This window comes from Camelina sativa, chromosome 9 (assembly GCF_030686135.1).
Source record: "Camelina sativa cultivar CO46 ecotype springtype chromosome 9, ASM3068613v1".
In the NCBI taxonomy this organism is placed as follows: domain Eukaryota; kingdom Viridiplantae; phylum Streptophyta; class Magnoliopsida; order Brassicales; family Brassicaceae; genus Camelina; species Camelina sativa.
The window spans coordinates 28,776,602-28,797,536 of record NC_141888.1 but is presented as its reverse complement, the minus strand read 5'-3'; the positions used below and the strand labels follow the sequence as shown (position 1 = coordinate 28,797,536).

Here is a 20,935-nt window from a genome sequence, read left to right as displayed (position 1 = left end):
CCTTTGTTGTGCCAGTCTCCAGTAAAACTCCGCATGAGGCGTGATCAGAGAAGTCAGGTTCTCCAAAAACCGCGAAAGATGGAGGGTAGAGGTCGAGCCAAGAAGAGTTTACCAAGGCTCTATCAAGCTTCTTTGCAATGGGATTGGACTTTGACTTGTTCCACCACGTGAAAGTAGCACCCTTGAAAGTCAAGTCAGACAAACCCGCGTGAAGTAGACAGTCACTGAACTCGCGGAGTCTTCGTCCAACATTTAGTATGGCAGGGTTTGAGTGCTCCCCAGGATGCAAAACCTGGTTGAAATCTCCCAAGACCATCCAAGGTTTATTTGTCATAGAGTGAGAGCTAGCAAAGTTTACCATCTCTGCCCATAAGTCCTTCCTCAGCCCCTCTTCGTTTGCTGCGTAAACAATCGAAACAACCAACCAATCCTTTGCCTCAGGGAGAAGGATCTCACAGGTCACCATCTGCAGAGATTTAGACAGGACCACCACCTGAACTCTCGGATCCCAGACTAACCAGATTTTCCCCAAATCTGAATACTCATAGTTATCGTCAAAAAACCAGCCATGAAGAAGGTTATTTACAAATTTCTTCATCTTCTCCTGCTTCACATGAGTCTCAATAATACCACCAAAAAGGGATTCTCTTCCCCTAAGCCATTTCTTAAATCCGCTTCTATGGCTATATATATTAAAGCCACGTACATTCCAACAAAAAAGGTTCATACACATATATAATTAGTGAAGTTTGAGGCTCTTGCCCCGTTGAATCTTACGCTGACGTTTTGACAATGCCACTTGGAAATCCGATTCAAAACCCGCACCCACCTCATCTTCATCTCTGTTTGAAGAGAGGGTATCGGAGGAGTCCGACTCCACCACTGAAGAGTGACCCGAGCCCTTGGAAGTGATTAGGGTGGGAGCCGACTTATCCTGAATTGACAGACCACTTTGCTCTCCTATCTCCTGTTGGCGAATAGCTGAAGGGGAGGATGGCAAAGCAGAAGGAGGTGTCATAGCCGGAGCAGGGTTTGGATGCTGCTTCAGAGGGACCTGAACAAAAACTCTATTCGGATCTACAAGGGAACCCGAAGTCACTGAGTGTGGGTTTGACTTCTTCTTTTGCTGCCTGCGCTTTGACTAGGCTTCTTTGAGCCGAGGACACCCTTCAGGGGAGTGGGTTGTAGAGGAGCAAGAGGAACAAGTAATGGGGGCCTTGGAGCATCTCTTCAAGGTATGGCCGATGCCCTTGCAAAAGGAGCAGACAGGAGGCATCCAGGGGCTTGACACTAAAACTCGCACAACATCGCCAGATTCAAATTGTAGATTTACCGCCTCCGGAAGCGGTTTCCTTGGGTCGATGATGGTGAAGACCTTAGCTACTTCAAGGTTTGTTTTATTTGCTGTTGAAGGATGGAGGCATTTGGGTTCCCCTTCCAGTCCGGCAATGTGTTCAAGTCCTTCCTCGTTGAAGAATTGCAGAGGAACATTTCGTAGCTCAAGCCAGATTGGAGCCGAAGATAACTCAGGTTTCTTAGGCACTACTCCTGGTTCCCATTTTGCTACGAACATGGTTTGGCCTTCGATTTGCCACAGTCTCTGGGTGATGACGTGATTCCTGGTAAAATTGTTCGGGATACGGAAGAGGAAAGTGTTTCCATCCAGCTTGGACACTGAAATATCCTTGTAGCGTTTGCTCCAAATACCATTGACTATATTATGAAGAGTACCCTGGGATGGCGGATCTGAGTAGAACTGTCCAAGCACAAAGCTATCCCACGATTTGCGGTTGCTTTCAATCACCGTGTTCAGGAATTTGACGCACACTTCACCTAATGGTAAGGTGAATGAAGTACCCTTCTTCTTGAGCATCCTGCCCTTTACAAGGCCAACCCACGAGTCCTCCTCAGGGTGGGGTGGAGTCCCCGTGGTAGGAGAGAGAGGGGGGTCTACGGGTTTCCCAGTATCGACTGAGGTTTGAGGGGTTGGGGCGGGCAGGGCCGACACAACGCCTATGGGGTTGGGAGTAGGGGCAGAGAGGGAAGCTCCTCCTTGCTTAAGCTCAATATTGTTTTCCACGAATCGGGATGGGTCCAGATCTGAAGAAGATATTGGGGCAATGGCCAAGTCTGTCCTTTCGGCAGTCAATTGGGCATATTTCGAGGAGTGGAGAGCGGCGGGAGACGCTTCCTCCGGGGTCGTGGAGACCGTAGTGGCCGAGGGGGGCGGAGAGGCCGAGGGGGGAGGCGATGGCGGAGGGGGGGAGGACGAGGGTGAATTGGGCGAAGGGGAACCCTTTTTTCGCTTCTTTTGCTTCCCCATGAGGAGGGGAGGGCCTGAAAAAGTAGGAGGAGGAGGGTTCCAACGTCGAGATTGACGCTGGCGGATAGTAGAAAACGCACTCACTTTTTTGCCTTTTTTGAGAGAAAAAACTCTAGCATATTGAGGTCGTGATATATGCTTTTGAGTTAAAACGAAATAATTGTAGACTCAAAACTAGATGAAGATGAAACAGAGACATCATAAAAACACAAAGCAAAAATATCTTTTACAATAGAAAAGTTTGCAATTATTTATCTTAAAACATTTCACGCTTGTCTCTCTAGTATCACCATTATTACTCCATATATATATCAATACATTACCGATAAATGATGGATAAAGTTAAACATAACATATCCATCAAAAACGTCGACGCTCAGTCTCGGTTTGAGGTTTCGACTTCAACGATCTCAGTCTCGGTCTTAACCATGTTGGGTAGTTTCTGGTCAACATGTGGAGGAGCAGAACGAACATCGAACAACTCCCACAATTTTATGAGATCCGATGGTCTCGGTTCATTTGACAGTACCTCCATGAAAATTTTCTCTAGGTAACTATTTTTCCCTGCAACATGTTAAATAAAAACATTATTTAATCCCAGTATTATATTACAGTACTAGAAAAAAAAAGATAAGAAAAAACTAAGAAAATTGGACGACCAGTCACTCTCTAAATGAATTCAAAAACCTTTTTTTTTGTTCAATGATGTGATGATAACCAATGGAGAAGAAACTAAAGTATTTTTGTTTCCTAAATTATTTTTCCTTATAGTCAGTCTATAGTAACAAATCATTAATATATAATTTTACGTATCGAAAATACAATTTTTATTTTTATTTTTCTTAAAATTTTAAACACTTATCCGTTTTCATACATTTTAGGTAAATTATTTAGTTAACTATTACGTAAAAAGACTTTACCTATTTGAATATTATTATAACAAGATTATGTGACGATATAATTTACGTAAAATTTCCTTAAAATATCTCTCATATTATGTTTTATGGGGGGAAAATTCCTATTTTGATGATTCATATACTCTTTTAAGGATTCTTTAGAGAAAAAAACCTTATATGGAATATGCATCATAGTAAATATTTTATGGTACATGAAGAAACAACCCTAAAGACAGGACACTTAGTTAACAGAAAACCATCATAGTATAAAACTATACGAACATCTAATCCCATACTTGTTACCACGACTGAATTTTCTGAAACTATTGAAATAGTAGGTGGAATCTATATAAGTTATAGAGATGATGAGAAATTGATGTGATGCAAATAATATATCATCAACAAAATAAAAGAGAAAACAGTTAAGAAACTTGGTGAATTTATACCTTATATTATATGTTCTTTAAGTGGAGCATTTAAGTATGTATATCAATAAAAAAAAAAAATGTAGTCTCATAAAATGTAAATACTGAAGATTGGAGAAATCTAGTTTAGCATAAGAATTAAGAGCGGAATCTTAATACTTGGCTATTCATTTTTAAATAGCATTTTACTCAAGATGCTGCTCAAACGGGGACACCCGGTTGTACACACACTGACACACATGCTTGTTAATGTGGGTTGGAAGAGGAAGTAAGGAACCACCTCCTCATCGATTGTATTTTCTCTTTTAAGTTTTGATTGTGGTCACTACAAGGCTACACGTCTACCCGACTCCATTATCTTGGGATTAAATCGTACACAAGTCCTAAATCACACAACGGGTTGTTCTTAATTCTTATAGGATAGTAGGCCTCTATTTATGTAATATGTAAGGAAATGTATAGATTCAACGATGAATACACATCCCCTATTACTTTGCATTCGAATATATAGGTGTACCTATATATATGAGAAACAAAGTTTCATGTCGAAACTTTTACGGATAGAAATGGGGAAGTTCTCGTCTCCAAAAATTGATTTCATTCTTAGGAAATCTTTTATATTTCTCAAGCATGTCACATTTACTTTTACACCCTATAACCATGTGGTTTGGTCTTGATTTATCAGCTTATTTTGCAATATGCAAGTTTGAGCCCATATCATACACATCAACGAAGATAGCACAAACAATGAAACCACAGCCGCACTTTAGAACTAAGCTCCGCCCTACAAACTAAACCCCTAGTTACCAAATCCTAAGCCTTAAAACCTTAAATCAATAACTATAATATCTATAACCGAAATGGGTTAGTTCCTTAACAAAAATCATTTAATAGATTTGACTTTATTACAGAGTAATGGCAGCAAACATACCGTAAATCTTTGTCGTCTGGCAGGTTGAACTATCCGCCATGATCCCTTCTGTTAAGAATAAAACTGTATATCGTTAATCATCCTCAGTCACAAACGTATTAGTCATTTTTGTGTAATTTATTTTTTCCAATAAGTGAACATGGATCTTTGGACCAGCTTATCTCTGTCCACTTCACTTGGGTCGGGTCTGTCAAGAGTGTGATGCATGTAGGAAAACAAAAATAAGCTTTGCTCTTAAGATAATGATTTGAAATTCATCTAAACTTTTTTTTTTTTTTTTTCATATCTTTTAGAGTCATAAGAAATTGGGATTTGAAACTACACTGAGATTTCTTTCGTTTATGATTTTGTTTTTCTTTTTTTTTTCTGAAACTAACAAAATTGAAAACTATTAGTTTTTAATAAAATAATTAAGATTAAATTGAACACCTAGTTTTTATCTGGATAACCAAACTGCAAACACTAACAAATAAGAAAAAAAATTACCTTCAGCTTCAATGGTTTCTTTAGGACTTGTGTTTTCATGATTTTTTAGTTCCTTGCGATGTGTCTTTTTCACATAAGTATAGAATAATTTATGGATCTTCGACAATGCCTTGTTCTTCACCATATTCTTTTCCTGACTGTATATTTGGAGTTTGGACTTTCTCGTTGACAAAAAGAAAATAAAAAAGAAGGTGTTGTCTAACTTAAAATGCTAAAATGGCTGAAGCATGAAGTAAGCATACTAAGCAAAAACTGGTTCCGCAACTCTTTATATGTTAAAAGGCAGGAAAAAGTATTATAGAAATTAATTTTTTTTGGATATTCTTCCTTATATGGTTTTCTTTTTTTTGCTAAAAAATATTTTTAAAGAGTTAATAATTAATAGATAAGGATCTGTGTTAGAATGATTAGAATGTGAATGGCTAAAAATAAACATGTAAATGTGACTATGTAGTTTCTACTAAGTTATTGGCTTAAAAAGCATATCACAGTGTTATGATCACTATGTCAAAATTAACCATAGATAAGATAACTAAAGCTATTCGGAAAGTATGAAGGATTTACTCCATATTTAGTTTTTTTTTTCAGCTACTCCATATTTAGTTAGTTATTCTCCATATTTCCAATTAATATATTGAAATAAATAGTAAAAATATGTCTTTCCTGTTCTTACTTCTTACTATAAATTATAACAAATAAACCAATTCTACATTGTTCCATTTATTTTATTTTTTTCTTAATTTTTTTTCTTTTGTATTTGAAATCACAAAAGCCTTTTTTATATTGTTTTTGTAGATTATTATTTCCCTGAAATTGTTTTTCTTCTATGTAGTTTCTATGTATTGTAATTAAGTTTTAATCTTTTTGAAATTATTATGATATATTAATCTCAATTTTAGAGGACTCACTATTAAGTTTTGAAACATCTTTGATTCATTCTTCTCTTACTCTTACGTTTCTTGTTCCATGTTTGCCTTCAATCACCACAACATGAAAATCACTGTTATAGTTATTCTCTATTCCCCTTTCGTCATTAGTTATGAATACAAATTTCAATTGGTTTTGGATATAGATGTCAATTGGTCGGTCTGTCCGTAGACACAGCCCAATATATCCTTATTATGGACGGTTAATTGTCACGTCCAAAAACAAAACGGTCTAAAGACTCTTGGAGAGGATTTCGAATTCACACAAACACACACACAAATTAACCTCGTGAAGACGAATCCTAAACTTACAAAACAGAACAGCAAAAATAACAAAAGAGATCGTTGTGGCTGTAGTCTTCCTCAGTCAATCGCGGAGTGGATCAAAATGGCTGCCTCGTCCGTAGTTGGAACCGCATCTTCTGCTTTTACGAACAAAAGTCATTTACAGCCAAGTTAACAATGCCTAAATCGGTTTTAAACTCCAAAATCTAGGAATAATTTAATGCCATTAGATTTGATACAAGTCCTTAACACATTATTGTATTGTTTGATCTACCACTAGAGTTCCATCAAAGTGTGTCTAACTAATGGAATCAAAGCCGGGACTACGGCAGCACAACAAACATGTTCACTATTTTTCTCGGAATAGCTTATAGTGTGAAAACCCTGTTAATGAAACGTAAGCGTACCTGGAAGATGAGAAATAATCTTGTCTAAGATTCCAGAACTTGAGCTTTCTTTTTGCTTCTCAGCTTCATCTTCACATTCAACTTTTTGAATGTTCTCGCCAGATTTGCCGTCTACTACTGTTGTTGTTGTTGCATCAATAAAGTTGGATATCAGATTGTTCAACATCCCACCTTTAGCAGCTCCTTTCTCTTCTTCTTCTTCTTCGTGTTTATCGTGGTTCTTTTCTACGACTTCTTGTGGATACATGAGCCTCTTCTCTGCTTCTGGTACGCCTTCTTCCATATTTTCTTCCTTTTGTTTCTTTCCTTTACCATTGGTTCCACTTTTCCTTTAGACAGTGCCATTTTTTCATCAAGGAAAATATTTTTTATATGATTGTGTTAGCAAACAGTGAGACAATATTGGCTATCCAAACAAATGAGATGACATTATTAATTAAATAAAGTTTGTTTTTTTGTAATACGTCGGTAGAAAATCTAGAAAGACCGACACGTTTACTGTTCTGACAAGCGGTCATGTGGTTTTTACACGTACTTCGTAACTTGTTGTATACCATATATCTCGTTACACGTGTCCACTAAAACCATAGTTTATGTCTGATTCCCAACGAATCCACATGTCTCCCCTGTATGTTAAAACGGATGATAATTTGTGTGCTAGATATTTTACCAATTTGCAAGTTTTCTTTTTTTTTTTTGTCACTAACATTTTTCAAGATTTTTTACTGTATTAGCTAACTATTCATTATTATGTGGTTTTAGAGAATTTAAGAGTTCTGAAGACCAAAAGATTTTGGATTGTTTGACAAAAAGAAAATATTAGGATTTAATTTTTAAAAACTTTGTGTAGGTTGTAAAGTTGTGTGCTTTAATTTGTCTTTCTTTTCTTTTTCTTTTTGGGGCAAAACTACTCTGAATCAATTAGTACCAAATTAGTCTAAGAATTTTCTGAGAGTTGCACTTGCACATCTTTACGGAATCAATTAATGGATAAAAAAATTAAAAGGATCTGTAAAAGCATCATTACTAGGTGTTTCTCAGAAGAATTCTTTTGTATTTGGGGCCCAAAAAAATAGTAAACAACCTATAAATGAGTCCATTAATGCGAGAATCGGTTTTGTCGAAAGTATTCCGAGCAACGGCTTAAGAACGATACATGACGTCTCATGAGTGGTTGGTGCGTAAATATAAAAGCAGGTTTTTTCTCATTTCTTTTTCTCTTTCTTCCTGACTGTCTCTCTCTCTTCCCTCTCGTTTTTGAAGGCGACACAAGATGCGATTCTTGATGAAATCGGAGAATCCATTGAATTTTCCGGCATAAACTGGTTGTTTGTTGGTTACCCGGAGGCGATGGCTTCCAGATTGGTGAATGGGTTATTAGATCTGACAACGACGACGACTGTTTCAAATTTGGAACGTTTTAATCACCAACTTTCAAGATGCCATTTTAATCACAAAGTTTCGATTGACTTGGCCATAAAATAGCAAAGTTTTGTTGATCTCGCCATATTAGGCACGACGTTTATTAAATCCCTAATCCTATAAAGAAAACTTCAAATTCTCTCTATAATACCAAAATCTCTTCTGTAATCTCTCTATTCCGATGAGTTTAAGTTCAAGCTTTGACACATCTGGTTGCATCGGTAAGTGTGGTGTGCCATCAATGGTGTAGAGAGAATTTAGGGTTTTCTTTCTAAGGTTATATATTTGTGAAATTGGAATTGATTTAGGGATTTAGTGTCTTCAATTTGGTAAACAATATTGTTTTTAGTGTTAAAAACGTGGTTGTTTATGCTAATCGGTAGCAGATAACCTGTAATTTACTCTGTTTTTTAGATCTTTAACAGAGAATAAACGACGTGCCTAAAACGGTGAGGTCAACCAAACTTTGCTATTTTATGGCCAAGTCAACGAAAACTTTGTGATTAAAATGGCATCTTGAAAGTTGGTGATTAAAACGTCCCAAATTTGAAAGTTGGGGATTTTTTTGACATTTTTCCCGATCTTTAATTGTTAGGGTTTTAGATTAATCTGATTGATTGTTAGGATTTCGGATTAATCTGATTAGAGTATCGATTAGGATGTAGCTAGAGTGTTATTGTTACTTTCTCTTCCTCTTCTAATTGTGTTGATTTGTTGTCACTGCAGGGAAACAATGATTGTTAAAGACGTAGCTACAACGTTTGATGTATGTCCGATTCTCATTCAACAAAAATCATAGCCATCGCAAAGCCCCGAGAGAGAGAGAGAGAGAGAGAGAGAGAGAGAGAGAGAGAGAGAGAGAGAGAGAGAGAGAGAGAGAGAGAGAGCCAAAACAAGTCAAAGGTATATCTTTCTCAACCCCGATTTATCGATTTTGATTTACAAGCGCTCTTGTGTTTGTCTATTAAATCCATTGGTTTGTTGTTTTTTTTTTGAGGTGTTGAAACAAACAGGTTGTTATGGAATGATTACAGTTTAGTGTTCAATTGTTTGTTTTAAAGGTTTTGCAAGGACACGTTTGGAGACCTATGGAGTTTGGCCAAACTGAAGACTGCTTTTGGAGTTGTGATGTTCTGTTGTTGTGATGCGGCTCATGCGTGGAAGCCATTCAAAGCTGCCACTGATCTCTTAGCCAAGAAAGATGATTAATCTCCATTGAGAACTATCAAGGTCTTTATTGTTATTTTATGTTTGTCTTTTTTGTAATATATTGTATAAGTAACTGTGTGATTAATATTGACTCTTTTGTCATGTTTTGTGCGAGGTCTAATGATTTGATTTGGAGTGGTATTCACAATGTGGAACAGCGGTTGGATTCTCTAATTTGAAAAGGTATGGTACTCTAGCTTTAATTTGTTGTTGATAAATATTGTTTGCGGTTGTGTGTTGGGATGAATTTGTTTGGTGTTAGATTAGATAATAGTCGAGTCAGTCATTGATGATTGCTTTGTTTGTTGGTTGTGATAAATACGGTTAGTAATTGTTTAGGTAGATACTTGTCGAGTCATCATTGATGAATGCTTAAACATCAAACTTATTGTTTGATGGTGTAGGGTTTGTAGGTTGTTTTAATGTGATAAATATGTGGTTGTTGTAGTTTAGGTAAAAACTTAAATTTGAAAATCTAAAGGGTGAAGTTTTAAAAGTAAACTTCACCTTACTAACTAACCCTATTCGTTTTACATGAGTTTTCACTAACCCTTCCCTACAAACCCAAGCTTGTTTTACATCAATCCTTTTCCTTTTCCTTTTAACACAAGCAATGGATCCTAGAAACATTAATCCTTTTCCACAGACATATTTTGTCGATCTTATGAATTCTCAAAAAGACTCCAACGGTTCAGATAATCCGATTCTTTCCAATTCAGTCTCTTCTCAGCCTGTCCACTTTACCTCTACCTTCTCTTCTCAGCATGTACACTTTAGGCATGGATTCTCATCTCAGCCACTTCACTTTAGCCCTACACCATCAGAATCTGAAGACTGTATCGATGTAGCAGTTGATGAGAATGAAGAAGACGGAAGAAGGGGAATAAAAAAGCAGTGGAGTGCAGAGGAGGATGTCAACCTCATAAGCGCTTGGTTAAACACAAGCAAGGATCTGGTTGTAAGTAATGAGCAGCGGCTTCAAAGTTTCTGGAAGAGGGTTGCTGAGTACTTCAAAGCAAATGATGGATCATCTGGTTCAGATGCAAGAGGGCCTTCACAATGTAAGGCTAGGTGGAACAAGATAAACCACCAAGTCAATAAGTTTGTGGGGTGTTACTCACAAGCAAGTTCAAGAAGAAAGAGTGGAGAATCAGAGGATGATGTATTGAGCTTGGCATATGAGCTTTACAAGAACGACATGGACAAGCCTTTCCTATTAGGACATTGCTGGAGAGAATTGAGGCATGATCAGAAATGGATCACGGAGGAGTGTAGCCATAAAAGGACTAAACTCGCTACAGAAGAAGAGTGCAATGATGGAGCTGAGACAAGGCCTCCGGGGGTTAAAGCTTCTAAGAAAAAAGGGAAAAAACCGGCTGTGACTATTGATGTAGAGGATGGTTCTGTTGGTAAGCTAGACAAGATCATTGCAATGAAAGAACAAGAACAAGCGGCTAAAGAGAGACACGGCAAAATGAGACTGCTAGACAGCCTCCTTAACAAGCATTTTATGTTCAAGCGAATGACAAAGATGTGTTGTGTTTTAACCCGTGGAGGGGTGTTTTTTTTAGTGTCATTCACGGGTCTGTCTTGTTGTTGTCTAGTTGTCATAGATATTGTCTTTTGTAACCCGTGAATGGGTTATTAGTTGTTGTCCTTTGTAACCCGTGACTGGGTTGTGAGTTGTTGTCTTTTGTAACCCGTGAATAGGTTTAGGTTTGGTTTTGTCTTTCGTAAGTCCTATATATATGACAATGTTTTGTGTGAGGTCATTTGCTATATGTTCTTCTCATTTGTGTTCCATTATCGTTCGATTCTTCTTATCATCATATGTTCTTATCATCATTTCATCTTCTAATATATTCAAACCCATTTCAAATTAAGCCAAAACCTTTTCCAACAATCCCAAATTGTCACAAAAATGTCTAATTGGAGTTCTGATCAAGAAGTTGATGAAATTGTAGAGGAGGAAGTTGATAGTATAGTGGAGGAGATTCAATACGACTACACTTACCCGGAAGTACCACCAGCTCTAATAATCCGAAGAGTACATATTAATAGAGACCGCGAAGAAGGCCACACTCGGTTATGGAATGATTATTTTAGTGAGACTCTGACTTACACTCACGCTATGTTCTGTCGTCGCTTTAGAATGAACAAACCATTGTTCATTCGTATTGTTACTACTATTGAGAATGGAGTCTCATATTTCAGACAAAGGCGAGATGCTACTGGAAGGCTCGGTCTTTCTGCACTTCAAAAATGTACGTCAGTTATTCGTATGATGGCATATGGATGTTCGGCATATGCGATGGATGAATATTTATGACTCGCTGAAACAACTGCCCACAAATGCCTTCTACATTTTGTTGACGGAGTTATACATCTGTTTGGTGACGAGTATCTCAGAAGACCTACAGCGGAAGACCTCCAACGATTGCTTAATATTAGAGAACATCGCGGTTTCCCCGAAATGGTAGGGAGCATAGATTGTATGCATTGGGAGTGGAAGAATTGTTCCACTGCATGGAAAGGACAATATTCACGTGGATCTGGTAAACCGACAATCGTACTAGAGGCTGTAGCATCACAAGATTTATGGATTTGGCACGCATTGTTTGGACCACCAGGTTTATTAAATGATATCAATGTTTTGGACCGCTCACCGGTGTTTGATGATATCCTATAGGGCCGAGCTCCGAGAGTTACATACGTTGTCAATGGACGACAATACAAAATGGCGTACTACCTCACTGACGGTATCTATCCCAAATGGGCAACTTTCATCCAATCCATTACACTTCCACGTGGCCGAAAAGCAAAACTCTTTGCTCAATGCCAAGAAGCATGTCGTAAAGATGTAGAGCGTGCATTTGGAGTCTTGCAAGCTCGATTTGCAATCGTGAAGAATCCCGCACTTTTTTGGGATAAAGGAAAAATTGGAAAAATAATGAGAGCATGTATCATCCTGCATAACATGATAGTGGAAGACGAACGACATGACTACAATTTCTACGATTCAACGGAATTCCATCACGGAGAAGGAAGTGGAACTTCTCATGTCGATTTATCATATTCTACAGAAATACCAAAAAATCTACATAATATGATGGGCATTCGAAACGGCGTTCATGATACACAAATGCATGATCTTTTGGAAAAAGACTTGATTGAGCATATCTGGCAAAAATTTGGTGCAAACGCACAATAAATCTTATTCTGAATTTTGTTTAATATGTTTAATATTTTGAATTTTATTAAATATGTTTACTATTCCGAATTTTGTAAAATATGTTTAACATTCCAAAGTTTATAAAATTTTATTGTTTTCTATTTTATGTAATAATAACAAATTAAATAATTGTTTTGTCATTTTAAATAATTAAAGTTTTATAATTAATAAACACAAATTAAAAAATTATGATTTAAATGCTTGAGCAACTTTCTTTGGGGTTTTTTAGTAATGGGGTGATTTTGCTTAAGTTCTTTTAGGGTTACTTTACTTAATTTATGATTATTTATATAATTAATTAATATGAGAGTAACTATGGTGGGTTGCTCCACTAAGGGCATTATTAGTGGAAGTTACTAAGCAAGTGACTCATTGATAAAAAATTAATATAGTGATGAGAGAGAAGAAAATAAGGAAAGAATCGATGCTCAGATTGCTATGGCAAGAACCGATACTCTCAAATAATTAACAGCTGTCATTCACATATTGGTTACAATTAATAAAAGATAATAAATGAATAAAATAATAATTTTTTTTTTTTAAAGTAACGTGAGAGAGTTACTGCCGGTAATGATGGTCTAATGATGGTCTAAGTCTTTATAGCCTATTTTAAAGAAAACATGAAATCTGGACAAGCAATGCTTTTTTGGTAAAAAGAAGCTTCAAAGATTAATTTGAGGATTTTATACAATAAAAGTAATAGAACTTGTTGAAAAAAAAAAAAAAGTAATAGAACTTATTTTAAAACTAGCTGCATCAATTTTGGCTAAAAAGCCTTATGTTTTGTACATGCTTATTTTGTTGTTTAGTGTTATAAACCTTCACATTTTACAAGAAACCAAAAAGGTGTGTCACAACAATATATAGTCTAAATAATAACAACAAGTACGTTAATTCCAAATTAATTATCTTTTTCAATAAACTTGGGTTGTAAGTGGATTTGGGAAGAAGGAGAAAAAGCGTTTTTGACGCCACAGATTCTATGCTTAGTGCTCCATGGCAGCAATACATGCAAGCCACAAGCTTTCGGTGAAAAACAAGACTGCCTCACCGTTGCACCACTCAAATAAGAGAGCTTCTTCTTCCTCCTCCTTTGGCTAGCCGCTGATGTCACGGCTGCTAAAGCCGCTGCATCCGGTAGAAACCTCTCTATTATGTAACTTGGTGACATTTCTTCGCTTCGCTCTGTGCTCTCCATTGTTAAGTATCCGTTTGAGTCGCCTCCTCCGCTGCTTCCATCATCCGATTCAGAACTATCTTTTGGGAGTTCGACCATGTCTATGGCTTGCGTGAGAGACAAGACATCGACCATGTCTTGGTTTGTTTGATGGTAACGTTCGTGATTGTCACGTTTCTTCATACGCAACAATCTAGCTGGTGTTAAACCCTCACTGGTGTCGTCATCAAATTCGTCGTTTTCACCATTAACCTGTGATGTAGATCGAAGTGATTAGTAATGAAAGGACTGAAAACCCTAAAACGGGAAAACAGAGGAAAAGTTATGGATTTAGAGAGAATGATAGAACCTTTAACCTTCCAGGAGGTAGTTTGAGACGTGGTGTTTCAGATTCAGGGTCATTTTTCAAATGAGACGAGTTCTTAGGCATCCCGGGAGCGGTCTCCCAGCAAAACGGAACAGAAGCTTCAGGAAACTGACCAGGAAGCTTCTCTTGGGTGACATGTCGTTTGGTCGACAAGAATGGAGCGTTGAAGTTCAACCTCCGGGATCTGTTCATATCCATCATCTCTTCAACCGTAAGAAACAAAATCATCTGAGAGGGAATAAAAAGGTGTTCCTTGTTTTGAGAATGAAGAAGGTAAGTAATTGTGAGTTTGGGAGAGATGGGATCTTTGTTGTCTTGACACTCTTTTTTAAAAAACTTTTGTTAGCTGAAAGTTGAAATTTAATGAGAAGTTGTTGAAATTTTGAAACTTTCTCGTGTGTGCAGAACCGATATTTGTGGCCTTTTTATTTACTGGGTTCACAGGCGATAAAGAAAAAACATTAAAGCTATCTCAGAGGTTGAGAAATAGATAAGCAGAAGAGTTTTAGAAAAAGTTAGTCTTCCAATCATGTGGCTATAATATCGATAATGAAACCAAACAAGAACTTTAAAACATCACAAAGCCAAAAGTATCTCTGCCCCAGCAGCTCAACACCAGAATCACCTGGATCAACTTAAGTGATAAACAGAGCAAGAATGTTTGAAATTTTCAGTGTTAATGTTGGTGAAACAAGTTGAAATGTATGAATGAATAGTTTTTTGTTTTCTTGTTTCAGGAGGATAAAAAACACATCCCCGGATGCTTTTGAGAATCAATACAAGAAACATGTAAAAAAGATCAAGAAGTTACAGATACAATTACATAATTCCAGTAAAAAAAAATTAAATAAAAAGAAAGAAAGAAGCAATAATACATCTAGAAATAGGACAGAAGAAGAAGTCCAATTTCACCAGAGGTAAGTTCTTCTTCGTGGGTTCCCTTTCTTTTGGCAGCAAGAAACACTCTCTGCACTACTTATATAGTATCCTCACCCCTCTCCCCCAATAACCAAAATTATAGAGAAAAAAAATATATAGAAGTTTCTATTTACATGGCAATGCTTGCTTTTATCCCTGGTTCACTCAAACCGAGCCTTGTTTGATTTTGCTCAGTTTCTGTTTTGTTTTGCAGAAGGAAAATGAAACAGTGTAGAAGCATACCAGGAGGGAAGAAGAGAAGAGATTTTGCCCACCAAAACCAAAACGATTGTTTTGTTTCTACTTTTGGTCGTTTGGTTCACGAGCTTTTTGGTAGAGCTCCAGTGTATCTGCATGACCTGGATCAATACATAATGCTGCTTCACAATCTTTGATAGCAGCTGCTCCTTCTCCCATTGAATCATAGAATGCTGCTCGTAGATGTAACAGCTGGAGATCTGGTTTAAATGATATCGCCCTTGAAAGCTCGTCTATGGCTTCACTTTCTTTGTGGTCGTCCATAAGAACTGCAGCAATCAAGGGTTCATTATTAGGGAAACCGAAACTTAAAGAAAGCTTAATTACTCTGGTCTTATCAAAGCAAATTGAATACAATACTGATGAGAACTAAGGCGGTAAAACTACTTTTCTTAGTCACATTCACCAAACCAAAGAAACTGCATATCCATTCACTCTCAGTTCTGTTTCCAACTCCAAAGAGATGATGGAAACCTCAGTTGTTTCATGTGTTGGGTCATAAATTCTCATTTCTGTTTCCATCGCCACAAAAGCTAGGTTCTAAGTTTTCTAACATTTTGTGCGTCAAATTATGTGGGTGAATCAACCATTGTTTGTTTCAGGCATCCAATTATAAACAACAACCGAATAAAATGAGGATAAACTAGAACTGGTTGAGCCATTACCTGCGGCTCTGTATCTGTAAGGATAGGTTCGGAGAGGGTCAAGTTGTGTTGCCAGGCTAAGGTCGCTCTGTGCCATCTCGCGGTCACAATATTCAGAGCGCTTCTCATATGCTGACGCATTGTTCTGAGCCTTCTCTATTAGCTTTGTCATCTCATCATAAGCAGCTTTCCGTTGGTTTTTCAGGTGATAAACACGTGCGAGGCCTTGGTGAGCTCGTGTATGCTTGATGGTGAGCGCATTTGTATAGCAATCAGCTGCAAGATCCAGCTTCTCACAATCAACATATACACTCCCCAGGTTGTTCAAAGCCTGCAAGATACACCAAAGCAGAATTCATAAATTTACATCTCATTTGATTTAGTGGGATAACCTTTTGACCAAATGTACTCAAAACGGTTTTTAGGACAGTTGGTTCCTAAGATGCAACCACATTCCACAAATTATTCCAGACACCAAGTGCAAAATAATTTAAACTAGGATCCTGAAACTATGGCTTTCTGAGGGATGATCCAACAAGTAAACCCTCTAAAGAAAGAATTGACTTATCAGAAATCGAATTACACAAATGAATACTGTTGAATTCTTTACTTACTTGTCCTTTACGGAGACCATCTGAGGGGCATTTAAGCGCTTCTTGAAGGAGTTGGATTACGTAATTTGAGGAATCTGGGTCAAGAGTAGAGTCTGCAAGGGCATAAGCTTTGAGGAAAAATGCTTCAAAAGATCTTTGTATGGAAATGGACTCCTCTGCTTTGGCTAGGGCTTCCTCACGGTGGCCTGTATCATACAGTATCCATCCTTCATACACAAGTCGCTCATGCTCCGACTTTGAATGGTTTCGAGCCAGCCTTAGACTACGCATTGCTGCCTTTTGACAATTTAGCCTGTCAGTATGCAACCAGCACTTGTTAAAATCAATCAAGAGTCTAACACAACATGCACAATAAGAAAAAACTTATTCATTGAGAAGCGCAAAGAGAGATTATACCGTAACAGAAGAAGAGACTGTCTAAACCGTAAGAGACTCTTCCCTGGATCATTTGCAAGCATATGATGAACAACCGCTAGAGATCCAATATCATCCACAGAAGACCAACGATCATAGAGCTGCATCCAGCAGTCAGCCTGGCTCCACTGCTGGGCTAGCGGACGGAGCAACTCCACCATATGATCACCATGGATTTTCCCGTTAAACATCATAAAATTTGGCTCCAATGTCAATAGCGCCCGGATATCTTTCAAAGCACCCTCATAATCCTCCATGCCTATAGAAATCCATGCCCTCATTTCCAGACAGTCAGGAGAGGCCTTGAATCCAAGAATCTTGTTCAGTTCTGCGATCGCAGCTCCAAACTGGTTCTCTTCCACCAACGCCACTGCCCTGAACTTGTAGGGGAATGTCAAAGTCGGGTCAAACTCGGTAGCTGTATCCAAATCAAGCAGCCTTTCTTTACCATTGCAATACAAGGACCTCTCCTGGTGCATCCACCCAGTAGCCGTGTGATCTGAAATCAGTGAGTTGATGATCTTATAAGCTGAGTATCTATGGTCACGCTTGAACTTAGACCTAGCAACGCCCACGAGGGAGTAAAGATGACCAGCCTCAACCGCTACGTTAAACCATCTCTGAGCATCCTTATATTCTTTCCTTTCAAGCATCACCACCCCTAATTGGTGGTAAGCAAGCTGTTTCTCCCAGTTTTCTACTGCGCATTCAACCAAACGTTCCAAGAGCATCACAGTTGTGTTAGACTTCATTTCATCTTCCATGGCGATCTGGCTTAAGAAGAAGTACAATGAAAAAGAAGCGTGGCCAAGAGATGCCAGTCTTTCCCGTCCCTCGGCGCTGCAGAAGATCTTTATAACATTCGGGTTATGCATAGAGCTCGGCAACTCCCTGAGAAAAACCTGAAGACAAGCTGCCACCAGAAGGTATGCAGCCTCCTCTAATCCATACTCGATCAACAACATTGCCTCGTCCAGAGTATTAACAAGATGTGCCAAATGCAAATCGCAAGCAGATTTCAACTCATCGCAGCAGAACCGATTCGCCAGCCTAAGAAGCTCCAAGACAACATTAGGAGGGAAGTTATCCAACCTGTTGGTCCTGCTGAAACTCTCTGCAGCTCTCATTCCTTCAACAGAGATTCCATTGTTTGTAAAGTTGATCGTCGACCGTTTCATCTCTCTAAACCCACCGTACAACATCGCCTTGAAAGGTCTAGACAAAGACGCGATTTTGTACCTCACACAACGAACCTCTTCATCACCAATACAGAAAGACATATCATAATCCACTTCATCAGAAGTAGAACATCCAGGAACATCATCATCATTCATCATCTCTGATCTAGAAGAACTAGAAGAAGCTCCAGAGCAAACACATGGATCATAAACAGATTCCGGATCATACCCTGAAACAAGAGTGGCCTTTGGACATTCCAAATTCCTCCCACAACAATCCATAGAAGATGTTCCGATCAACTCATCCTCCCTCCTCTCAAATCGAAGCCACGAAGCTAACACGACCTTAGCGTGAACATCCACGGCGTGTTGCCTAGACGATCGGAGACTCCGCCGGAACAGTTTAGGATCAGAAATCCCCCGGAAGATAGCGCATTGCTCTAAATACGCCCCAGATTTCTCGAACTGTGGACAAGCCTCGATCCTCCTATAAACTTCAGCCATCTTCTCAATCAAATCAACAAATTTCAAACAAGGATCGATCTGAGGCTCAAGCAGATCCGTCACAGGGAGTCCACAAGGGAGAAGAAACTCCGGGGAGACGACGGCGTTGGCTTGATTCGGAGGTGGATAAGTCCGGCTTGATTTGGATCGGACTGAATTAACACGAAGATGATCTGAAAGGTGTTGTAAAAGCTTATCTCCAACTCCTCCACCTCCACCTCCTCCGGTGCCGCCGCTACCTCCACCGCCGCTATTACCAGGAGGAGGAGGCGGAGGAGGAGCGGAGGGATTAAGAGCATAAACTTGTGTACCTTTACAACCTTCTGCAAGCTTCAAACTTCGCATTGTTGTGAACAGATTATGCTGCATCTTCAATCAAACCAAAAAAACCAACAAAACAAAAGAGAAAAAAATCACAAATTTATCCAAAGATCTGAATTTGGGGTAAAAAAGCTTAAAGATTTACAGAAAACTTCTTCGTCACCTTAAAAGAACAATTCAGAGGATTGGATCACGGAAGCCAATTCAAACAAGTTCCGGTTTTGTAATCAAAACCCAATAATAAAAATCGTCTCTTTATCAAGAAGAATTAACAAAGTTTGTGTTTTTTGTTGTTGTTTGGTTGGTTTCTTGTCTTCCTCAACGAAGCTGCTTGTCTTCTTCTTCTTCCTCTTCTTCTTCTAGGAAATCGTGTTTTTGCAGTGTAAGTTTCATCGATCCGGTTCGTTTTTTTTTGTTTTTGTTTTTGGTTCCCACAATACTAATTTTACGAATCTTCCCGTAAAAATAGAGAGAGGTGTTAATTTAGAGAGGAAGAATCTTCCTCCGCTCGATCTCTCTCTCTTTTAATTGTTTCTTTTTTCTCTTTTTTTTTAACCAATCTGTTTGAGAGAGAGAGGAGAGGTCATTCATGCGTTCTCTAATAATGCATAATTAAATTAAATTATTAAGTACATATAAGTGTTAGTTGTTTGTGTGGTAGCTTTATTAAATTCAGGTTTTTTTTTGTCATCTTGTTAGTTTTTTTTTGTGGAAAGTAATTTTTGATTAGTTTATTTATTTACATTTAAAGCTTTATGAATATAAGCTATTTTCCTACTCTTAACGTTATCAAACTGCCAATTTCTTTAATTTCTTAGATTTTTCGCCGCAGTTTTTACAATCTTCAAAAAGAGTTGAATGAATTTTAAAATAAATATATTAATTTAATATTTTCAAAAGTACTAAGACCATGTGTATCGGTGATGTTTTGGGCCGTCCCTCGTTTTTTTGGATTTAAAATAAATAAAAAAGCCCAATTATGAAGAACCGTATCTTCATTTGGGACGTTTTTTGGTCGTCCACTTCGACGCGTGGCACGTTTTGATTGGATGAATCTTTTCTTTAGGGTTAGAACAAAAAATTGTTGAGACAAATTTCTATCTTTTCTCTTCTATCTGGACGGCGACGGTTGTGTCGATCTTCTCTCCCGCCGACGATCCGATCCGATCTTCTCTCCCGGCGACGAATTCCCGTAGCTGATCTTCTCTCCCGGAGTTCTCAGACCAATTCCCGTAGCTTATCCTCTCTCCCGAACCTCATCCGATATTCTCTCCCAGAGATCTCGAGGAATTCCCGATTTCAAGCCGACGAGTTCATCACCCATTGCCGCTTTCAAGCCGAAACTGATCTTCTGTGTCTCCCGAAGCTTGTCCGGCGGTTCAATCGTGGTAAATAAGGTTTGTCAACAACCTCCAATTTTTCGATTTCGTTGATTATCGAAACTATGTTCTATTGTAAATATGGTCTCTGTCGATAGGTTGTTTGGTCTCCGTGTATAGGTTGTTGTTTGTAATGTTTGTATATGGTCTCTTTGGTCTCCGTGTATAGGTTGTTGAAATACTTGTTTGGTCTCTTTGTTTAATGTGAATCAAAGTTCTTGGTTCTGTTAAATACTTGTTTGGTCTGTTTGTATAGGTTGTTGGAGATAATGTTTGTATATGGTCTCCGTGTTATGGTTCCTGGTTTCGAAATAATGATTGTACATGGTCTCTGTGTTACGGTTGTTTGGTCTCAAACGAAAGGATTATCGAAATACTTGTTTGGTGTATGTCCTTGAGCTGAATCATAGTTCTTGGTTTCGTTAATAGGTTGTTTGGTCTGTGTGTGAACTGGTTTTTCGAAATAATGATTGTACATGGTCTCTGTGTTACGGTTGTTTGGTCTGTGTGTATATGTTGTTTGGTCTCTGTGTATAGGATTAGCGTGGATATCTCTGTGAATCATAGTTCTTTTTTTTGTTAAATCATTTATTCGTAGTATTTGGTAGTTGTTAACTAC

At 38.1% G+C, this 20,935-nt stretch overlaps 5 protein-coding genes and 1 pseudogene across 6 annotated transcripts; 1 reads left to right on the top strand and 5 right to left on the bottom strand.

Annotated features, from left to right (window-relative positions):
• Window positions 1-739: 739 nt before the first annotated feature.
• LOC147938938 (uncharacterized) lies at window positions 740-2,323 on the bottom strand (annotated as a pseudogene).
• Window positions 2,324-2,502: 179 nt separating this feature from the next.
• On the bottom strand, window positions 2,503-5,304 carry LOC147938937 (uncharacterized). Its single transcript, XM_087463927.1, has 3 exons — window positions 5,062-5,304; window positions 4,576-4,623; window positions 2,503-2,887 (listed from the first exon to the last, which is right to left on the bottom strand). The coding sequence occupies exons 1-3, from the start codon at window positions 5,183-5,185 to the stop codon at window positions 2,700-2,702; spliced, it is 360 nt and encodes a 119-aa protein (XP_087320053.1). The 5' UTR covers window positions 5,186-5,304; the 3' UTR covers window positions 2,503-2,699.
• An 826-nt stretch (window positions 5,305-6,130) lies between these two features.
• Window positions 6,131-7,087, bottom strand: LOC104711723 (uncharacterized). The gene is made up of 2 exons (XM_010428453.3): window positions 6,680-7,087; window positions 6,131-6,409 (listed from the first exon to the last, which is right to left on the bottom strand). The coding sequence occupies exons 1-2, from the start codon at window positions 6,960-6,962 to the stop codon at window positions 6,351-6,353; spliced, it is 342 nt and encodes a 113-aa protein (XP_010426755.1). The 5' UTR covers window positions 6,963-7,087; the 3' UTR covers window positions 6,131-6,350.
• A 2,836-nt stretch (window positions 7,088-9,923) lies between these two features.
• LOC104715562 (glutathione S-transferase T3-like) lies at window positions 9,924-10,946 on the top strand. Its single transcript, XM_019230025.2, has one exon. It carries the CDS (start codon window positions 9,924-9,926, stop codon window positions 10,944-10,946), a length of 1,023 nt encoding a protein of 340 aa, XP_019085570.2.
• Window positions 10,947-13,278: 2,332 nt separating this feature from the next.
• On the bottom strand, window positions 13,279-14,415 carry LOC147938936 (uncharacterized). The gene is made up of 2 exons (XM_087464928.1): window positions 14,069-14,415; window positions 13,279-13,971 (listed from the first exon to the last, which is right to left on the bottom strand). The coding sequence occupies exons 1-2, from the start codon at window positions 14,312-14,314 to the stop codon at window positions 13,444-13,446; spliced, it is 774 nt and encodes a 257-aa protein (XP_087321054.1). The 5' UTR covers window positions 14,315-14,415; the 3' UTR covers window positions 13,279-13,443.
• Window positions 14,416-14,787: 372 nt separating this feature from the next.
• LOC147938935 (ethylene-overproduction protein 1) lies at window positions 14,788-19,596 on the bottom strand. Of its 2 annotated transcripts, none has more exons than XM_087464926.1 (5): window positions 19,101-19,596; window positions 16,917-18,985; window positions 16,521-16,812; window positions 15,928-16,237; window positions 14,788-15,531 (listed from the first exon to the last, which is right to left on the bottom strand). In XM_087464926.1, the coding sequence occupies exons 2-5, from the start codon at window positions 18,983-18,985 to the stop codon at window positions 15,305-15,307; spliced, it is 2,898 nt and encodes a 965-aa protein (XP_087321052.1). In that variant the 5' UTR covers window positions 19,101-19,596; the 3' UTR covers window positions 14,788-15,304. The 2 variants fall into 2 exon arrangements, with proteins under 2 accessions (XP_087321052.1, XP_087321053.1); XM_087464927.1 differs by having other exon boundaries at window positions 16,917-18,979; window positions 19,101-19,570.
• Between the last annotated feature and the right edge of the window lie 1,339 nt (window positions 19,597-20,935).